At 41.5% G+C, this 20,823-nt stretch overlaps 2 protein-coding genes across 2 annotated transcripts in view; both read left to right on the top strand.

Moving 5' to 3' along the window:
* The window catches only part of LOC135489274 (uncharacterized), a 94,206-nt gene extending 85,217 nt beyond the window's left edge, over positions 1 to 8,989 (top strand). Inside the window, exons 6-8 of the mRNA XM_064774558.1 lie at positions 4,147 to 4,263; positions 4,863 to 4,924; positions 8,773 to 8,989. Coding sequence (XP_064630628.1) covers positions 4,147 to 4,263; positions 4,863 to 4,924; positions 8,773 to 8,820 — 227 coding nt within the window. The 3' untranslated portion in view covers positions 8,821 to 8,989. The remainder of the gene's footprint in view (positions 1 to 4,146; positions 4,264 to 4,862; positions 4,925 to 8,772) is intronic.
* A 6-nt stretch (positions 8,990 to 8,995) lies between these two features.
* On the top strand, positions 8,996 to 14,105 carry LOC135489271 (uncharacterized). Its single transcript, XM_064774548.1, has 4 exons — positions 8,996 to 10,052; positions 10,490 to 10,593; positions 11,418 to 11,538; positions 14,039 to 14,105. Exons 1-4 carry the CDS (start codon positions 9,120 to 9,122, stop codon positions 14,081 to 14,083), a joined length of 1,203 nt encoding a protein of 400 aa, XP_064630618.1. The 5' UTR covers positions 8,996 to 9,119; the 3' UTR covers positions 14,084 to 14,105.
* Positions 14,106 to 20,823: the final 6,718 nt, after the last annotated feature.

The following is a 20,823-nucleotide window of genomic DNA, read 5'->3' as shown; positions in this document are numbered from 1 at the left end:
TTTGAAGACCAGGATCAGGGCTAGGCTGCCTAGCCCTAGGGTAGGCCGAAGCCCCCTTTATATCATCATCACCAGACTCGGCCAAAGACTCGGAGGAAATGGTTGATTCTTGGCTAAGGCTGCTACTACATGATGTACTATGCTGTTCCGTCTGCTGTAGGCCTAGGCCTAAGCCTGCCCCTGCCGCTGTGACAAATGCTGCTTTTCTTGATTTTTTTGAAAAAAATTCCAACAACTCGAGGGATTCTTCGTGGCTTACATCGACCTGAATGTTTTCAAGAACGGTATCAAGGAAGTCAACTTCTTTGTGAAAAACATCCCACCATGAATCTGCCATTTTGTTAGCCATGGTCTTCGATGTACTACATCTGCGCTGCGTAGAAAACGTTAACCTTGTCGGGTTAGGTGTATGCAAAATATCTCGTAGGAGGCGTTTGTAATCATATTCGTAAAAGGCGTTTTCATCAGGCCCATACAAGTATGGTGATTGCTCGATTTGAACGTAAAATATTTTCAATCGCTCAGCATCAAGGGCTTCCCATTTCGATGCACATCGGGGAATAGGCGTGACACGCTTATCAACACCACCACCACCATTACTAGCACTCTCATCAGACACAGTCTCGCCGCCGTCGCCATCATCCCGAGAACGAAAATTAAGATCCTGGACTCCCTTAAACAATTCTTGCACCTCCCGATCGTCCTCCTGCTCACCTGCCTGTGCTGGGCCGGCACATATGTATGCTTCGCCACTCATCACTGGGCCTAACTTGAATATTCACTTCTTCCGGATTTCATTTCGCCCATCCCCATTCAACAGTTTATCCGCCATTTTTTTATAACCTCGTTCCCAGGGCTGAACTACTATATTGGGTCAAGGTTTAAAGACATGGGATGAATATCCTGGGAACGTGGTTGGTATTTTGGTCGATCTTGCCTCGCTCTCTACGCATGGACATGATGGAGGTAATGGCGCGAAATGGCGTGACCTTTCGCTAAAAATAGCCTAGCTGAACAAACAAACATGATATACTCATTATTGACAGAAAAAGCGCCATGCCGAGTTATTTCATCCTCGGCACCAGTGGTTTTCCATATGCTCCAGCTCTGGATATTGTAGGGGTCAGAATGCCATTGCAAGGGTGAAATTTCCGGCATCGCCAAGACTAAAATAATAGAGCACATGTGTTTTGTTTCGAGGGTGATAATGTTATGGCATTGACGGGTCTGGAGGTCAGTCCAACTGTTACATGATATCTGAAGATTGCCGGTGTACGAGTTTGGGTCAACAAAAATTAGGCCACTGTACCGTACTTCATTTACCACAAAATCTTACTACAGTTGTTTTAACTTAGGTTGAATCCAAATATATGTGCATATGTGTTGGCTTTAAGATGCACAGCAGTTTTAATTGCAGTGAATGTGGTGTCAGAAGAGTAGGCCTAGGAGAGGCAACCGCAAGCATAGCATGAGTTTTCATGATTGGGATACAACATTATACATAGGCCTATACTATGATTTCAGCACACTCCGATTTACCTTCTACACAAGATGTCATGATATCATCCCTTCTCTTTCTTTCTAGGCCCGGTGTAAAAGTAGAAAATGTCCCTCTGGAAAAAGTGTCCGGCCCTATAGTATTCTGTTATTTAATGTAATGTAATGTAAAATTTATATAGAGCGCCTTACCACCGTGAAAAAACGTGTTCAAGGCGCTACTCCTCAAAATGCTCCACGGAATAGCCATGCCTTATCAGCTGACGCTTGAAGGAGAAAATATTGGTACTTTGAATTGATTTGATTTCAGGGGGAGCTGGTTCCATAGGAAGGGGGCACATGCAGAAAAGGCTCTGTCGCCATACGAGGTCCTGGTGCGTTTTACTAGCAACCTGACACTAGATGAGGACCTCGTATGAGGAACAGTTTCTGCGAGAGGTAGATGAAGATAACCAGGGGCCAGTCCGTGGAGCACCTTGAAACAGTGAAGTAGCACCTTGAACTGAACCCGTGCCTCAATCGGAAGCCAGTGCAGTTCTTTTAGCACGGGTGTGATATGCTCACGCTTCCGTTTTCTACTGACCAGCCTCGCAGCTCGATTCTGTAACAGTTGGAGATGAACAAGGGATTTTTTAGGCAATCCGTATAGTAGCCCATTATTGTAATCAAGTTTTGACGTGACAAGGGCATGAACAAGCCGCTCAGTACAAGGCTGATTATGGTTCTAAAGAGGCCATGACTGTCAGTAGTGCAGAGATTAAAACGCATAATAGAATCCTTTGTTTCCCGGACATTTTGTCTAGGAAATTTCAAACTTCTACACCGGCAGTACTAACTTTTTAGAGCGTACCAAGGGAGGAGAAGGTAACCACGCGTAAATACCCATTCCCCAGCAGCTCCAAAAATATCCTTTTCCATGCAAGTTTAGGGCAAAAATGACAACCAGAGGACAAAAAAGTAGGCCTACCTATATCTTCTTGCTTTTATAAAATGAAAATGTTATGGCCAGATCTATGCCGATCTATAACTGGCAGGAAAATGGATTTTTGTAGTAGGCATCCCTATTGATTTCAGTATATTATGACAATTTGAACAGGAGTTACATGTATCATTAGAAATGTCAATAGAAACATTATGCATTGACCCCGACCCATAGGAAGTTGGTACATGTGCTGGTAAAATTGATTACTGATTTCAGCAACCTGTAAAACTCCCCCTAAAAAGTTTTGTCTGCAGGCATGTCGTTTAAAGAAACTTCACATTTTCTCCAAATCAGCCCATGACCTAAGGGTTAAATCCATCAAACTAAACCAAAAGCACTGCAGCATAGCAAAATATTTGACACCAGCATAAACAGCAGGAGATGACCTAAAATATAATCACTTGAACTATATTTGTTGATTCTAAACTCTGATCCAGATGGGTAGCTCACGACACCTTCGAGACCATTAGTTTCGTTCCGGTCTGATTCACTGTTTGCCACCAGGGGGCAAATGTTAAAAGTGAAAATATGCAATCTCCCTTTATTTAAAAGGGTAGGCCGTTTGATTCAATCTTGGTCCGATTAAATAGAAATACACAATGTCGTAGTGCAGTTCTTTTGCGCACCAATTTGCTGAAACTTGGTATTTATGGTTTATGCAGATCAATCTACACTATTTTCCCTATTGCCTATTGGGCCTACATTTACGTGTATACACTAATATATCAAAAATGTTAAGGAATGTCAACATCACCAGTTTGAGATGAAATATGACCATTATTTTTTGGTCTACCAAGTCCAGCCATTCCAAGAACCTGTGTACTCTTAAGATTTAGGCCACTGTACATGTAAACAAATCTGAGAAAGAAGATATGTGCTTGTATACTACATGTAGGTTTTTAGGCCAAACATCTTGAACTGGAGTTGCATCTCGGCTCCAGTCAAAGTTTGTGTAATTTAGGCCTGCAAAGGTACACGTAAAAATGTACATTTTGTAGGTCTACATGTATTACACTGCTCAGTTACATTTGGATCTCCCGTCTGCTCTGAATCTACCAGGAAAAAATTCCATGTTATTTTATACGGTGTCACGGATATTTTTCTACTTGTGAGTGCGGGCCCGTTTAAAAGAGATGTACTGTATGAAGCATACGAGGTTTAGCTTTCGAAAGAAGACATTGCCCATTGGTTGTTTTCTTGCGTGGTTTGCTTTCTTGGGAAATGCTCATAAAACATCTTTGATTGCCGCTGGTGTTGTAACCGGTCATCTCTATCGTTCACAAAAGTTGTTAATTATCTCAATTTTGACAGGTTACATGCACAATTGTGTAGAGTGAATGCAATTAATGAATTTGAGGCTAATTATTATAGTAGGCCTGAATTTTGAGGAGATCTTATTGAACAATGATGACTTGCAGACTATCACTATGGAACATTCATCCCAGTTAGCAACACTATGGCTTAGCTGGTCCTGGCCCACAACCCCACCAATCTCACTAATGTGACCACCCCAATAACACGACCTCCTCGGCATATGTCACTTGGGTGGTCGCTTTTGGATGTTTCACTCCACTGATATGCAGCATTTGATTGCTCTACTGGATTTCCAAGCTCCTGTCTCCTTGCTGTACTGATAGTTATATACTATGGATTCCTCTCTTTTGTAGGTCCTGGATATCGTGTCTACTCGGAAGCAGACCTGAGCGATATGAAAGAAAAGTCACAGGAACGGACAGCCAGTATCAGGGTGATAAGGAGTGCAAAAAGTGGAAAGCAAGTCCAAGGTAAATCTCTACTTTTCGTATTTGTTGCTATGATTTACTGTGTGCATAGCTATGCACATTGAAGCTAGAAACATATTTTAATCACTTTTTGACAGTTTCACTTACAGCTCTGACACAGAAAACGGGTTTAGATCTGGGCCATTGACTTAGATCTGGGTATTGACTTGACTTAGTGACTGGGAGAATGCAAAAGTTTCACTGTCCAGTGGGTGTGGGTGTGGGTGGTGTCATGATTTCTGAAGAAGCACCAGTAAATGATGACCTGTCATTTTACACTGGGGTTATCCCACTCCCTGTGTATTTTCACTGAATTCGAAATCATGGTGGATAAAGGTACTGGTTTAATAGTGACATATTCATGAGGGGCAAAGGTCATCAGGTTGTGTCATTCTTTTGTTATCAGATTACAAAAGGTTAGGTAGGTATAAATGAGTTGCCCAACTTTGATTGCGCTATGTTTATCCACCGTGATAATGCTGATGTTGATAAACCAGCACAATGTGTTCACCTTGACGTGTCTTCTGGAAGCTGCTGACATTTCAAATTTTCGGTTTTCACACATCACTCTTTCATTAAATCGATTTTCATTTCATCTGCAGGTCGCAATCGCTCTGGTGAAGTTTATTCAAAGAAGGTGAAGGCAATTCAAAAGCATATTGCTGTAAGTTGTCAAGTCGTTTTTTTCTAAATATTGCAACATGATAATGATTTGATTTTCCTCTTGATTTGCTAGGCCATTTTCATTTACTAGCATATACCCATGGAGCGGGCAAAGTCGAAACTAAAAATAGAATAGGCTAATTAATCCCCCTGCCAATACCCTGCACCATGGACCAGGTTGTATAGCACTACATACGTGCTGGAAGCTAATACTGATGTGTCAGGGAGAATATGCGAGAAGTTTGTGTATGCTTTTGAGAATGAGCGGAGCTCTCGAGTCCACGTGCTCTCTGCAAAGTTGTTATTTATTCTAAAACCACGAAGATATTTAACGTATGACACCCTTAGTGACACTCTTACAATATGATCCACACCTAAGAAGCAAAACGTTGCAAGAATTCGTCGCATTTCCAAGGCTCAATTTTGAAACAAAAATTACCTCCTAAATAGCGGCCACAATGCGCATTATAGTATAGATTTTCCACATCCACTTTGATTTTGTTCAGGTTATTGAGGCGACAGCTGCTGGTTTATGTGAGACACTTGACATTAAATTGTTTGTTCATGTTGTGAGAAGGAATGCTAGTGCTAAGAAAGAGGTTGATAAGTAAGAATGTCCATTTTTTTCTGTTGGCAGTGTTGCCCTACAGGTTGTTCTCTTTGGTTCATTTTCTTTTTGTTTCTTTCCTTATCTTTGGTTTAATTCTTAACCCAAGCCCAGCTGATGGTCATTTAGCTGCTGTAAATGAACTATACTCTGGCATCCTTTAAGATTTGATTAGCAAGAACATTTTGCCTTTAAATCAATACCCTCACCGAAAAGCAGTGTGATATCAGTCAGGATTCAGTCAGGTTGCAGTGTTACCTCACATTTTTATGGCAGTGTTGAAATCAGTGGAAAGCAGTCATAGGGAGTGTTTTTCAGTCACGCAATACCAAAGCATACAGTTATACAGCAATCAAAAATAGAGGTTAGGGAGTCATAAGCAGTGGTAAGACAGTCAAAATCAGTGGTAAGGCAGTCAAAAGCAGTGCTCATTTAAATATTTAGGCTGACTGATTTCCACTGCTTTCGACACTGAAAATGACTCCCCACTATGCATCATGCACAGGGCTGGCAGTGGGGTTCAGTGTTAATTTAAATATTTCGCAGCACACTGAATCCACACTGAAACACCACTGATTTTGACTGCCATTTCCAAAACCTCTTGGAGGGAGCAGTCATTTTCAGTGTTAATATGAATAATTTATTTAATGGCATGCAGGCACGGATGCCGAGAAAGGTTTGGGGGACGTGACCCCCCTGTGCTGATGACAACCAAAGAAATTGTTCGAAAAAGCAAAAACTTCTAGTGAACTGTTACTTTTGCTGTCCTATTTTAGACGGTGTGTTTGCGTCCAATATGGCAGTGATGACGTCATCTGCACAAATAGAGGACATCGCCATTGTAAGATGACGTGACATAGTAAAAAGATGACAAATTCACGTCCTTGACCTACGTCATTGCAAACTTTGTCATAATGACAGTGGTCAGATGGGGTTACTAGACAATTGAAACGACACATGGCACATAGCTACTGTCAGTGATGTCAGGGATTGAAGCTAGATCAAATTGACGTCCAAATAAAGTAACTGCAGGCAGCCTGTAGAATAATGATCTACTGATTGATGTGTATTGAGCTCCCATGCAGATAATTTGCAGTGTATGCATACATTACAATTAACACCTATAGGGCCTACAGTAGATGCATGAAGATACATGCAGATATCTTGCAGTGTATGCATGCATTACAACACCTATAGGGCCTATACAGCCTTCTTGATTTGCTGAAAATACAACTTCAGTGTCTGTCGAGATTACCCTTTTTGCATTCATTTGGCTCCTTATGTGTTCCAATTCAAACTGACTAAAACTCCCCTCTTCTCATATTGAAATTCGGGTAAATATCGAGAAATATGAAGAGGTACCATGATTTCTTGAATGTTTGACTATCAAATTCAAACTTACTAAGCTTCCTGTCTCAGGTTGCATTATGGGTGATATTTAACACTGAATTTGACTGCAATTACCACTGCTTTACACTGCCATCAAGTCTTAATCTCACCAGTCATGAAGCAGTGGTTTTCAGTCATGTTGAAAATGCCACGGGTTTCGATCAGAGTTGGAGAAGTGGAAATCAGTGGTCTTTCAGTCATAGGCAGTGTTTTTGAAATACGTCGTTCATAATGATATGCAAGTGGCAGTGCTTTGCAGTGGTCTTTCAGTCAAAATCAGTGGTATTAAAACATTAAGAAAAAATGATATGCCTAAGACAGTCATATGCAGTGGGGGTTTCAGTCAAAAGCAGTGTGATGCAGTCATTTTCAGTGCACTGCCTTTCGGTGAGGGTATTGTTGTTATTCTTAGAGGAGCAGTGTACTGGATGCAGAAAGCTGTCAACGATTGGCCTGCCGTTTAGAAACCACTGTCACATGCCCCAAGACAGTAGCGCTCCTGTGATGTGGCGATATGCACTAAGCTGGCGATGAAGAACACATCAGGGGTTTTTTAAATGGCGGGCCCCTCGTTTACCGTTTTCTCCATCAAATACACTGCTCCTTTATTTATTGGAACATGTAACCCTTTTGCTGCTGACCAATATTTTGTCGGATGTGCTGTCCAAGTAAATGAATCCTACGCTACATGCTCCCACTACCAGTGGCTGGGCTTTCAGAGTGGCTTACAACAAATTCAATGAGGTCTTCTGCTTTGCTCATTCATTTGAAAGAGAACACAACTGTGTCAGTTGCTGGCAGTTTAGAGACAACATTACACTGCTAATGCTATCACAGATTTCTATCATTTTGTGAAAGCTTTGATCCCTGTGTGTCAAGCTGCGTACCAAGAATCCATAAAGCACAAAATAAAGGACTGGTCGTAAAAAATGTTATTAGCTTCATTTTGATACCAGAACAACGGTCATAGGAGAAATACTTTTGAACTAATGAAAGAAAACGCAAAATCAGGCAAATTGGCGTATTGGGAGCCAGTGGCATAAGGGTGAAAGTTCATTATGCTTTGTTGGGGACCATCAAAAGTATTTAAATTCTGAAGTCCACTAAATATATTGATCTTGCTCTGGATGATCACACACTCTCCTCCAACTTAAAATATGGAGCTTCTCATTGACAATTACCAAGGAGCAGGCATCGGCATTGACTCCATGACACTCCTATCCTCGAACATGGCCGTTGCCGAAGAGACTATAAGTAGATTCTGGTAATGTGTAGAATAGAATAGAATTGGTACAATATAGAGTAGTCCAGCATGTGCATTCCCCTCCGTTATAGGCTGCTTTGCTATCCTTTAAAATACTCTGGACAATATTCCCAGGTGGAGTGATGACAAGCAAGTAATTTATGTTGAATGGCCTAATCATTCTTCTGAATGCCTTGAGTGCTTGAATGAAAGGAGCAGGCCACTGACATCCAGGGCTTTCAAATTGTTTTGGGGTAGCGGGGGTTCATGCCGAAATAGTAGGCACCTCGCGGGGCAACATGCTAGAAGTCATACCTTATATGCAGGAAATGAGAAAACGTTCTAACTTCAGGTGCAAAATTAAGGCATTTAGGAGCAGATTTGGACATTCTGATGGTCAGAAAACATTTTAGATGGGTCATTTCCATAAAAAAAGAAGGCGGTGCCACCGATGCTAGTAGGTGGATTTTTGCGCCGGCCGCCGGCTGCTTTTGAAAGCCCTGGACATCAGAGATTATGGAGGACGTGCAGATTCTGCTTTATCTACCTTAAATTATATATTTGCATAGATAGATGACACGAATATCATTCTTTTCTGTTCATGTTGCAGGTATGTGTATGTCAGTGGTATGGATGCTGCCACACAGGTGCATCTTGAGGATGAACTGTCAAAATTTCGCCTGGAAGGCAGTTGGAGCTATCCATCTCTCCACACCCATGAGGAAAAGGCTGAACAGCACCTACTTACTGTTCAGGAGCAGATGGATGTGCTCTGCTGCCTGTCCAATAACCATCACCGGCCATATCCCACATCTGACAGAAGACTGAGCACATCACCCTTCATTGGATTTGCGCGCTACTTGTCCTACATTAAGCCTACTGAAATGAAGGAAGACCGCACGTGTCCTGAGCAACTGCCTGCCTCACACCGAAACCGATGTGTACTTCCAACAAATCATGGATGTACACCGGAAGATACAACTACTCCGCCACGTGTTTGCCAAGCCAAAAACTCAGGAGGCTGTTCCGGAGGCTTGTGCTGCTGAAGCAGATATCCCAGAAATCCATCCAAGGCCAAAGAAGACCAGATGGGGGACTGAGCGGGTTGTGAAGGTGACTGCAGAGAACTTGAGGGATCAGCTCTCTGTATGTGCCCCCAATCGTTCCATGCTCACTCTTAATGCATATCAGAACTTCAAAATGAAGCTGGTGGAGGTTGGTACTCTCATGTGGAGACTCCACACTGATGACAGGGACAGTTTCATTTTGAATGAGTATGGAACTGACGGGGAGCTGAAGCTAAATAGCTTTGTTGAATTGACACTCTATGAGGATGGGCTTTGCACATGTAGCTGTGAGACCTACAAAGTCATTGCGGCTATCGCCTCGCAGGATGCTGAGGACACTCTTCCTGATGGGTTACTGTGCATGCATTGCCGTTTCATGAGAGAGGAAATGAGAGATCAACTTCCTTCCATTTTGTCCGACAATGCCCCTGCCAGCTCCCATTTAGCTTTGAAGCTTCAGCAGTCAAAATCTTCGCTGAATGATCCAGTGGTGCGGCTAACAGATGGTGGAGGCACTTCTAAGTTCTCTGTACGGGCATCCAATGATTTGGCCTTTGTATCCATTGCTGCCAGTGGGTTCATGGTAGTTTGCTCTAGTGGTATGTGCGCAGCGGTTCGTAAACACACCAAAACTCTCAAGAAGTTGCTGCAGGTGCCAGCGGAACAGGCATCCAAGTTATGCCCTCATCTGGCAACCATGGTCGCAAATCGGGAGATATGGAGACCTGCTGAAATCCCCACTGCACCTGAGGAAGATGAAGCTGTAACAGATGAACCACTACTACTGGCACCATCAGAAGAACAAGTAGAGTTTGTTTCCCAGGTAAGCTATACCCTAGCCCCAGCAAATTTATCTTCATTCGTTGCAGATTTTTTAGTATGACATTCATGTATGTGATAAATTTTCAATAAACACGAGCAAAATACAGTTGTGAATGTCATGATTTTATTACTTAGCTGCTTGTAGAGGCCATTTAGAGGTTATTTGGTTAATGGATGATACTCTAACTCTGCTACATGTTGTTGCGGAGACTGCCCCTTTAATCTCAATTGGTTTCTTGAAATCATTTTCCTTTTTATCAGGGACACTAGTCCAGTTCAATTTAGATAAGGAGGCAGCAATCGAAACCTGTGTTGTTGTCAGAGAGAGTAGTTATTCCCTTCACATGAGAGTTGAATGTCCCACTGTAATTAAACATTGGCGTTTGATGTGATAGTCATTGTTCCATTATTTCACTCTTTTTTCTCTCCTGATTTCAGAATAAAACAAAGAAACACTTATTTGATCCGACCACTAGCAAGTGGGACTTCGGGGGATATAGCAATCATCAACCATCTGGTGAATATGATATCTCTGCGTCAAGGTAGGTTTCTAAATGAATGTGTTTTTTTTCTCTGTTTTTTAAATTCATTCTCAAATAGTGACATGGGATTAGGAGTCCTTTCTGGTCACCTGGCTGCTTTGCAAGAGAAGACGAAGGGCTGACTATGGCAATGCAAGTCAGATTCCTCAAACTGCATGCATTTTACTCCCAAGATGCCTCAGACCGTGACAATGGTCATTGTGGTATTGCAGACAACTCTAGGTTCCAATGCGATGTTAGTATTTTCATGCTAACCCCAACACTCTTTCAGCCTAGTAGGATTCTTTTTAAAGCCAATGACAACTTTCCCCAGCCAAGAACTCTTCACATGTAAATTCGCGATGAGAGAGAGATAGCAATCCCTTACACAATTAATTTCTCTGCCAAATGGTACTGTAATGTTCAGAACAGGCTACAGTGCCACTGTTTCTTTATAGCGGCCACATGTTCAGTTGTTTAGTAAATGAAGTACTTTAGTCTGGAGTTAGACTAGAGCTGAATGAATATTCAGATATTCTCAGGATGACATAGGAACAAAATCTTTTTGAAACATGAATTAGACAACAAATAGCCCTCCACGCAGTGTGCAGCAGGTCAATTTAAAGATACTAAAGGTGTCAAAGACGAAGCCTCAAATAATGATTCATGTTTGGAGCAAAGTCTGTAAACTGGTCGTGCTGCAGAAATCGATTGATGATATCACTACAACCCAGGCCTGGCAGTCTCCATGTTTATTCTTCATCACTCATTATTTTAGAAGGTACATCTAACTAAATACATCAAACTCTCTCCTTTTATCATGAAGTCATGAATTCTATCTTCAGAACTATCCAGGCTCGCATGCATATTACGGATGGAACCCAGTACAAGCGCAATCCCAGAACAGGCATCTTTGAGTACCTGAGACTCATTCCTGATCTCCCAACCAATGATTGTGGACGTGGGGTAAGTACATATTGGGTCAGGTCAAGTCTTGGGGTTGAGAAAGTGTTAGGTGTTGGTGTAACACCATCCCCAAGGCAACACCGTCACTACACCAACACTTGACCACCCTGCTTGGTGTTGGGTTACACCGGTGTAACACCAGTGTTGGAGAAGGGATTCCCCATGATTCCAACACCAGGGTTGGGAAAGTGTTACACTTGGGTAACACAAGTGTTACCCCAACTCCAGCTCACCACAAAAAACAAGGTAAATGCATGGGAGAAATGTACAGGTGTAACACCTACCCCTAGAGGTAGGTGTTAAGGTGTTCAGTTCAGCCATGTTTTTCGTCCCAGTCCAGCAGGCGATGGCCCACCGGGGCCATAATCTTCAGAGAAGACCCTCGGAAAGTGAGGAACCGGTCGAAAAACATGTAAGACTCAACCAACACCAGTTGGAGCAGGTATCTGATGCCTTTCATCAATGGCGGGAAGAGCGAAACAACTTTAAACCGTGTCTGACGCATGCGACACACCGGCGGATGGAGATTTTTCTGTACATGCTGTCCTCTGGAGGCTACTACAGGGTTGTGGCCAAAGATCGAGGCATAGCCAAGTCCACAATGATTCTTCATGCACATGAATGTGCGCAGTTTTTCTTCGAGATATCCCCGGAGGTGATTTCCTTCCCTAATCAGGAGGAGTACGATAATTTGGCGCGGCCAGTTATTGATGTAGATGGAAGAGAGAGAAAGGTCAGTTGTAGCCATATCTACCGGTTAATCATGTTTATATTGTTAAAAATCTAGATGAAGATGAAGATTCACCAAGATGAAGACACATACTATAAAGTACTAGACGCCAGTCTTGCCTGCTATGCCAATATGACTCAAAAGTAGACTTTTGTCGGCTTTGAAAATGATCCCCCTCCCCCCCTCCTTACCTCAATCCATGTTGTGACGACAACACATACTATCACTTATCTCACGATGTGAACTGAATTCCGTCACAACCACGAGAAGGCTGGAACCCGGGGCTGGAACAAGGATTTACTGGTAGCCTACGAGTTAGTTGGACCATGGAGGTATAATACCTCCATCATGTCCATGGTTGGACTTGTCCCCCGACTTGTGTCCTCCAAAATAAAAAAAAAAGTAAAATACAATAAATTTAAAAAGCGTCTCAGACAGATTACTTAATGACACAGCTTTTCTACCGAACCAAACCAAAATTAGCTTTTTTCTTACCCTAGGTGCTGCTCTTCATAGATGGGGTCATAATTAAGATACAGAGGCCGGATGGTGCAGGCGATGCCTACTACTGCGGGCGGCACGGGAAATGCTGTGATGCCCTGAATGTTCAATATATTGTCGACAGACACGGAAGAGTTCGTCATATAATCACAGGATTGCCTGGCGCAACCCATGATAAAACTGCCGCAGATTTCTGTACAGAATTGAGAGGATTCTTAGACAATCTTCCAGATGATTATGTCGTGTTGGGTGACCCTGCTTACAGGAATCTCCATCCGAAAGTACTGCATACGTTTACGGGGTACAATCTAGCACAGGAACAACTTGTTTTCAACAACACATGCACACGTCTACGGCAAATTGTGGAACGATCAATCGGAGCGACTGAACTGAAGTGGCGGATAAATCAAATGAAGGAGAACAGGTATCCTGCCAAGTATGGCACATTGTTTGCTTCTAAATGCACAGTTGCAACATGTGTTTTGCATAATCTGTACACAAATTTCCTGTAATCACACCCCTGTTTTTGATTGTTATCACCTTATTTGATAATTATTATTACCATTGATCTGCTACACGAGTTAATAATCTCTTGCTACAATTAATTTAGGCAGGATCTAGAGGGTTAAATTATTAATATCAATTCAAAATAATTAATTAAATGGACAAATGACTACATGTATGGTAGTCAATAAACTATTTTCACAGTGCTCAACAAGGTCAGTTCAGAATTTCAAACCACTTTTGCTCAGTGTCTAGCTCTCATGCTTGTCAGCTTATTCGGGCAGATCGGATGTACAAAATATATATAAATAATTCATCATATTTTAGTCTGTGTTGGTCCTTTCTTTATAGCTTCAATCAAGAGTCCATTGGACTGGAGACCCAGATTTGTTCATTTTTCTCATAATCTTATTCAAATTAAAACGATTGATTGAAATAAAAACATATAGTTTTTATTAAGATAATTCAAACAAAATTAATGAATAGTTCTGCAAATAAATTATTCACATGGACATTAAAATTTCTGAAGAAATCAATACATGCCAAATATTAACTCAAATTCACACATGTATGTACATGTAGTATTAAAAACTTTGTCGAACAACTGCTCTCAATTTCAGTTCAATTAACTTGTAAGATTAGCTGTACAATTTAGAACAATATATTACACTATTTATAATATAATCAACTTTCACTCAACTTAATAAGTGGGTGAGTTCTGAAAGTTTATATTATTATCTTCAATACTGACAATTCCATTTGCAGCCTGGTATGACAAATGGAATGCCGCCATCTCACGGAAGATATTAGACAAACTTCCATTTTGTTCTTTGATGGCTTCAACATACTGCTGCTGGTAGTCAACAGAACTCTCTAAGAAGCTGTTCTTAGCTGCCTTTCCACCACTTGACTTGTCCCCCTCTTCTTGACAAGACCTCTTCTTTGAAAAAAGTTCCCGCACAACCCTGCTGGGCCTGGGTTCAGCTAGGCCTTGGCCTTTTTCTGCCAATCCAGGAAAACATGAAGTGGGCGCTGCAACAACTGGTGAATCAGGCATGGCTGCTGTGACCGATGAATTAATCGTGTGAGGCTGCGCAGGAAAGGTCTGAACCCTTCCCGGAGTGACCAAAAACTGCGGCCTAATGGCACTCCCCTTTGGGTAGTAAACTGACTGAAACTCCTCATACAGCTTGAAAATAGTCTCGTTGCCACGGAGTTTCAGGTTGGAATCATCTGTGGCAACACCAGATTTAGACATGGCCACAACCAACTGCCGATACTCTTTCCCAATGTTCTTAAGGAAATCATCCACCTTCTTCCCAGACAAATTAAAACAAATTGCATCTGCTGCCCTCTGATGGAATTCAGGAATCTTTTGGCAACGTTTTGCCTTAAGAAAATCACTGTGGTTATTCAGCAGGAATGTAGTATTTCAGTCCATTTTGCTTTCTCAGACATTTTTTGGCTTGAAATGAACCTTCTGGTGTAAATTTTTGGCTCACCGTAGGGAAGTATATACGATACCGCAGTGTCCGTCGTCCGTCGTCGTCGTCCGTCGTATCCTAGTTCAAAAACAGTGGCACGTTTTTTAACCGCTATGAACCTAAACCTATGAACTTAAAACTTTGTACACATGACCCCCCTAGGTCAGATGACCCGTGACACTAAATTTCTGTCCGATCTGATTCTCTACTTGGCCACCAGGGGGCCAAATGTGGATATCTAAAAAGTGTGATATCTCGCTTATTAGTGACTTGTTTTCGATAAAACTTTTGAGGTAGGTACTCATAGCAAGGATACATCATATATCTTACGGGTTTTTAATTTGATCTACTTTTCAAGGTCGCAGAGGTCAAATGGCGTGAATTGGCCGTTTGAGTGTAACTATGGCACGTTTCTCAACCACCAAAGCTATGAGCTTGAAACTTGGTATATATAACCCCCTATATCAGATAACCTCTGGTGCTGAATTTCAGCCTGATCTGATTCTTGACTTTGCCACCAGGGGGCCAAAACAGAAAAAGTAAGAAGTGCAATAGCCTGCTTATTAGCAAATTGTTTTTGATGAAATTTTTATGGCAGGGACCCCTAGCAAGGTTACCTCAGATGTTGCACGATTTTTCGGATTTGACCTTCTTTTTAAGGTCGCAGAGGTCAAATGGCGTAAATTTGCCGTTTGAGTGTAATTATGGCACGTTTCTCAACCGCAACAGTTATGAACTTGAAACTTTGAACAAATGACCCCCTAGGTCAGTTGACCTTTTACACTGAATTTTGGTTCGGTCTGATTATTGACTTGGCCACCAAGGGGCCCAAACTCAAAACTTAAAAAGTGTGATTTCTCGCTTATTACTGATTTGTTTTTGATAAAAGTTTCATGGTAGGTACTCCCAGCAAGGATACATCACATATCTTACGGGTTTTTGATTTGACCCACCTTTCAAGTTCACAGAGGTCAAAGTTGAAAACTTTACCGTTCTTGGTACGTTTTGTCGTTGTTCAATGTAAAGAGTTTTAATTTTGTGTAATGATGCATCTAAGAAGCCACTATTTGTATGCCAAGTTTCAGCCAGATCGGAATTCAAATATGGCCGAAATTGCATGTTTTGTGGGTTTTTCCTCGTATTGTGGCAATCCAAAGATCGTGAGTTTAAACCCCGGTCAAGGACAGCCAAAAATATTTTTATTTTTCATCTTTTCCTTTTTTCTTTTCGAGTTCTAACTTACATTTTCTTCATTTTTTGATTTATTTGGTGCCATAGATTTAATTAGGCGGCCATCTTGAAAATCGTTTTTTGCCGATTGCTGTAGTGTAACGAGTGATGAAATTGTTATGGTCAGGTGGATGTGTCTACATCACATATCACCCTGGTTTGTTATTTGACCTACCTGACAGGGTCACTGAGGTCAAAGTTAAAAATATATTCACCATTGTCATGGAGTGGCACGTTTCTTCACTATCATTTTCACCTAGACTCTACAAGCTTGGAACCACAAGTCTCGGATTCACCACTTGGCCAGGGACGGCTCTGAACTGGTCACAGATGCATGTATAAATTATGAGAGGCCTACATACTGTAGCACTTTCTGTAACTGTCTACTAAAAATACTTACGGTGAGCACAATGGCCCCTGGCCGTTTTATCTATAGTGTGTATGAGCAGACGAAATGTTATGGTTTAACATGCAGCCTGAATTCACCACAAGACCACAAATGCAGGGGAAATTAGGAAGGTTAGGCTGCAGACCAAATTTAGTCTTATTTCTAATTATTTCATTAAAAAATTGCACTCTGTTATTTGCTGATTTTGCACATAAAATCCAACATTTTGAAAAGAAAATTTTACATTTCATCCAAAACTTCAAAGTCAAAACTATCTAAAAATATTTACTAAGCCAGAATCGGACGAAGTATGACCAAGAACGAGCGATGTGAAGTGAAAATCGCTAATGAAAATTTTTCGAACCAACACATTTTATACTTTTTTTCGTGCAGAGTCGAGTGACATTTTTTTGTGAAATAACGAGTCCAGGTCAACTAGCTTATCATCAGCACGACAGCGGCATACATACGCCAAACAAAGCCAAACAAACTATTGGTTTTTTTTTAAATTATTCTAGATACTTCACTAATTTGTGAGTACAGAAGAAACAACAAAATTCGAAAATATCGAAGTGACAGATCGTGTTGACGTTTCCGGCCGCCATTTTTTGGAAAATTTGTGAAATTTTGAGTTCATCAAAAGACTCAAATGTCCGACAAAGGTGATGACATTCCAAACAGTCACACTCATTACAATCCTTGAGTAATGTTTTATCCAAATAAAGATATGAGAAACAAGGAATTTTGGTATAAATAGTACTTTTGACACAGTTTTCCGCCACACACATGCGGCTTCACATATCGATTTTTTCTTGCCGTTCCGCAGTCAACTCCGCCGATGTGGTAATCATCAATTCTGCTTCGGCCGCGACGAGACGAAATCGGCAGTCTTCACAAAAATCCTGGTCTCACATCTCACTTAGGGCTCGAAAATAATCGCCAATAAGGGTAAAATTGTATTTTTTTGGTTGAAGCGAGAAAACAAGATGGCGTGAACTCAAACACCTAGTCAACTCACCAGTGTTACACCTACACCTGGTGTCACCCTGGTGTTGCTCAAAGTGTTACACCGATGTCCAACTCAAGCTCGGTGTTGGGGGTTGGGGTAGGCCTCCTACATGAACACTACACCAACACCAACACCTAACACTTTCTCAACCCCAAGACTTGACCTGACCCATTGTAGTACCTTAAAAAGTCTGGAAAGCTATTGTACATTAGTACACCATCAGAATATTGTATAGAGGAAGAATTGGCGTGTACCTTTTATGCTAGAAATTATGGCATGAAATAAACTAGACTTATAGTAACAACTTTTTTGCCAGGATTGTTGTAATATTGAATCATCAAGAAAGCTTGAAGGCTGTGGCAGAAAATCTGCCAGCAACTTCTCCAGGATTAAGGCTATTTACAATTCAGACGTCCATTGACTGGGTCCTATGCTGAGTAACGTTCGTCATGCCTGCTACAGTTGATGTCGGTCACTTGCAGGGTTTACTGCATGGTGTTATCCCACACATGATATTGATGACTTACGTCGACACATATCACTGGTGTCGGAGTTGAGCGGGATGTCAACTTTTGCATTTGACTTCCACATAGAATTAAAATGCATTTGCTCGATTATTCAGTCACCATTCAAGAACACTGAATTCCCAGAGGATTTTACTTGTACCCTCTACATGCGTCATGTAAGTATAATTTCACTGTTTATTAAGTCCAGTGACGGCTAGTGTGGTGTTACTAGTAGGCCCTGCTGGTACTTTAATTGATCATCCATCTCTTAGTATCCTGACCTGTTAACAAGTCTTTGTTTGTCTCATTATAGCTTTGTCTCATAAATTATGATCGTGCATTCCTTCATGCCCATAACCCTGACATCCTGCCTAAATGACAACTTGATGTCTGCTCACTACACACTAGAGTGGGCGTGACCAATGTTTACCTGGAGTTAGTGAAGATGAACCCTGAGGGACCCTGGCAAGGTTTATGTCAAATTGAATTCATATCACATGTTTACTTTTCCAGTAAAAGGTGTTCCTTTTAAATTTACAGGCTCCGGTAGCGTGTAAAGTTTACAAAAGAAAGTGTCTGGCATCCTGTGCGGCAGACGTTCAATACAGTGGCCAGAAAGACAGCATATTCTTCTGGTCAAGACAAGTTGCTGCTGCAGGCGAGGTTGGTTGGGATTTCGTTAACCTCATCATGTCCAGTAAGATGTCGTTTTCCAACTTTTGTCTAGAGAAATCTAGATATTACAGAACCATGAACCCCGTTTCTGCACCCTTAATGAATAAGGGCACCTTTATATCTTGGTTTTTTGCATGGTGCAGCAAAATGGACATTGATTTCCGTGCCCATGTCGACCCTTGGTGTGGTCATCACCCATCCGCCATTGCTGGTGATGGTACACACATTGGCCTGTCGCTTCGGAAGGTCGACATAACTCCTGTTGATAAGCCAGACACCCAAGAAAGGCTGGTTTCTAGACATCGGCGATTTGATCGCAATTTCTTGCCATACCGTAGGGGTATTTCTGATGATAATGTTAGGAGGGATAGGCAACATCTGAAAAGCCAGTCAAAGAGATTCTTGTCAGACGATACAACACAGATCACTGAAGAGGTTATAGGAGCTGAAGATCAAAATCTTCTACGTGTTTGTTCACAGGATGATCGCTGCAAAAATATGCTGAAACTATATTTGAGCAGCGATCTTCCTGCTAGTCTTCGTCAAGTGTTGGCCGATCTGTTCCTCCTTTTGAGTTCAGAGTCGGCTCTTTCAACTGTTGTTCCCCCTAGGTACCATGCGGACATACTTTCTATCACTGATGCACACATTTTTCGCCTCTTTTGCCCAGAACTGGGCCGTGCTTATGAGGCATGTACTCTCCATGGGAAAAGTGAAATTTTCATGGGATTTCTCATCTACCTGGTAGATTCAGTCAATGATGTTCACATCAATGATATGCCCTATATGCCTCCTCTCTCTATCGATAACACGTTTAATCCAGAGTCTGGCGTAGCTTATTATTTCTCCCCTCATGGGAACATGGTTCGCCGTCTGCCAGAGTATAATCTAAAAGCAGCTTCAGCAATTCACGACGACCTGCCGAGTGAAGGAGAACGTTGTAAAAAAGAATTTGGCCGTGTGTCAATAGGCGGTTGGTCCTTCTTGTTCTTGTGGTTTTGCCCTATGCATGGGCACTGTTACGGGTTCCATATTGTTGACGGCAAAGAGGGCAGGAAGGACCCCTTTGCATCTATATACAGATATATGCCAGCTCCTCCAAAGGAATTTTTTTTTGATTTTGCTTGTTCGCTTAGCGAATATTCTCTCAATAGGGAGCCAGATTTCTTTAAGAATAGCAGGATGTGGCACGATGTCTTCCACAGTGTCGTCCATATCTGTGGCAAAAATTTCAAATCTAGAAGAGTTGTCAGCCTGAGCTCGTACAACACTGAAATATGCGAGCAATTCAACTCTTTTCTTCAGTGTCTCAGGTATACTGGCTCTCACATGACCCAGAGTCATTTCACTTTTTTTGTTCAGTTCCTGATTTATGTTTGGAATCAGAGGAAAACTGAAACTTTTCGATCAAAGATCGACTTGGCCTTAGCAGGCTATGATTAGATTGTCATTGTAAAACAACTTATCCCCAAATTTATACTTATAAGTTTAGGGGTTTATAGTCTGATATTGTTTGCGATGTTTATTGTGTGATAGAACCAGAGTTTTATTATGTTGTTGAAGTTTTCACCTATCTGTCCGCGAGTCGGCTCTTTCAACTGTTGTTCATCTGAAATGACGCCATTGTCAATGATAAATTGATTTAACACTGACCAGTTTTCCACATTGAATAATCAGAATCAGCGTACATCACCGTACCAAATATCGTGGGTTTCTGGGAGTCACAATTGTATACCATACAATTGCAGGTCCGGAGACTAGAAATAAGGGGTGGGGATTGAAAAGTACCCAGCCAAAAGGGGTAGGGATTGAAAGTTAGTGCTACTTGCAGTAAGGGGCTTACAAAAATGTTTAGTGCGGTGATGTGCTACACGCTTTAAGGGGGTGCTCCCCTGGGTTTTATTATTCTTTAAAAGGCACAAAAAATGTTAAATTTTGCATCAAATGCAGTTCAAGTTAAATTGACTGCTGTAGAACATGCCTGTAACATTCTTTCCTAAACAGACTTCGCCTGTAAGGTACGAATACCACAATTTAATATTCATTCGGACAGTCATATGGTAAAGGAGCTGTCCCTCTGACCTAGGAATATTTAATGAACCGACGGTTAAACTAAATCACATACATGATCATGTGTAACGTCCATACACAAAATTTTGGCCCTGCTTAGGTACGTTATGGGTGAATTCTACTGTTCATGTACAATCATGTAATGATATGCCAAATTTAATGGACAAATTTGCCAACTCCTATACACA

This window comes from Lineus longissimus, chromosome 6 (genome assembly GCF_910592395.1).
Source record: "Lineus longissimus chromosome 6, tnLinLong1.2, whole genome shotgun sequence".
Lineage (NCBI taxonomy): Eukaryota > Metazoa > Nemertea > Pilidiophora > Heteronemertea > Lineidae > Lineus > Lineus longissimus.
Note: the sequence above shows the minus strand (reverse complement) of the source record. Positions and strands in the feature narration are given on the sequence as shown.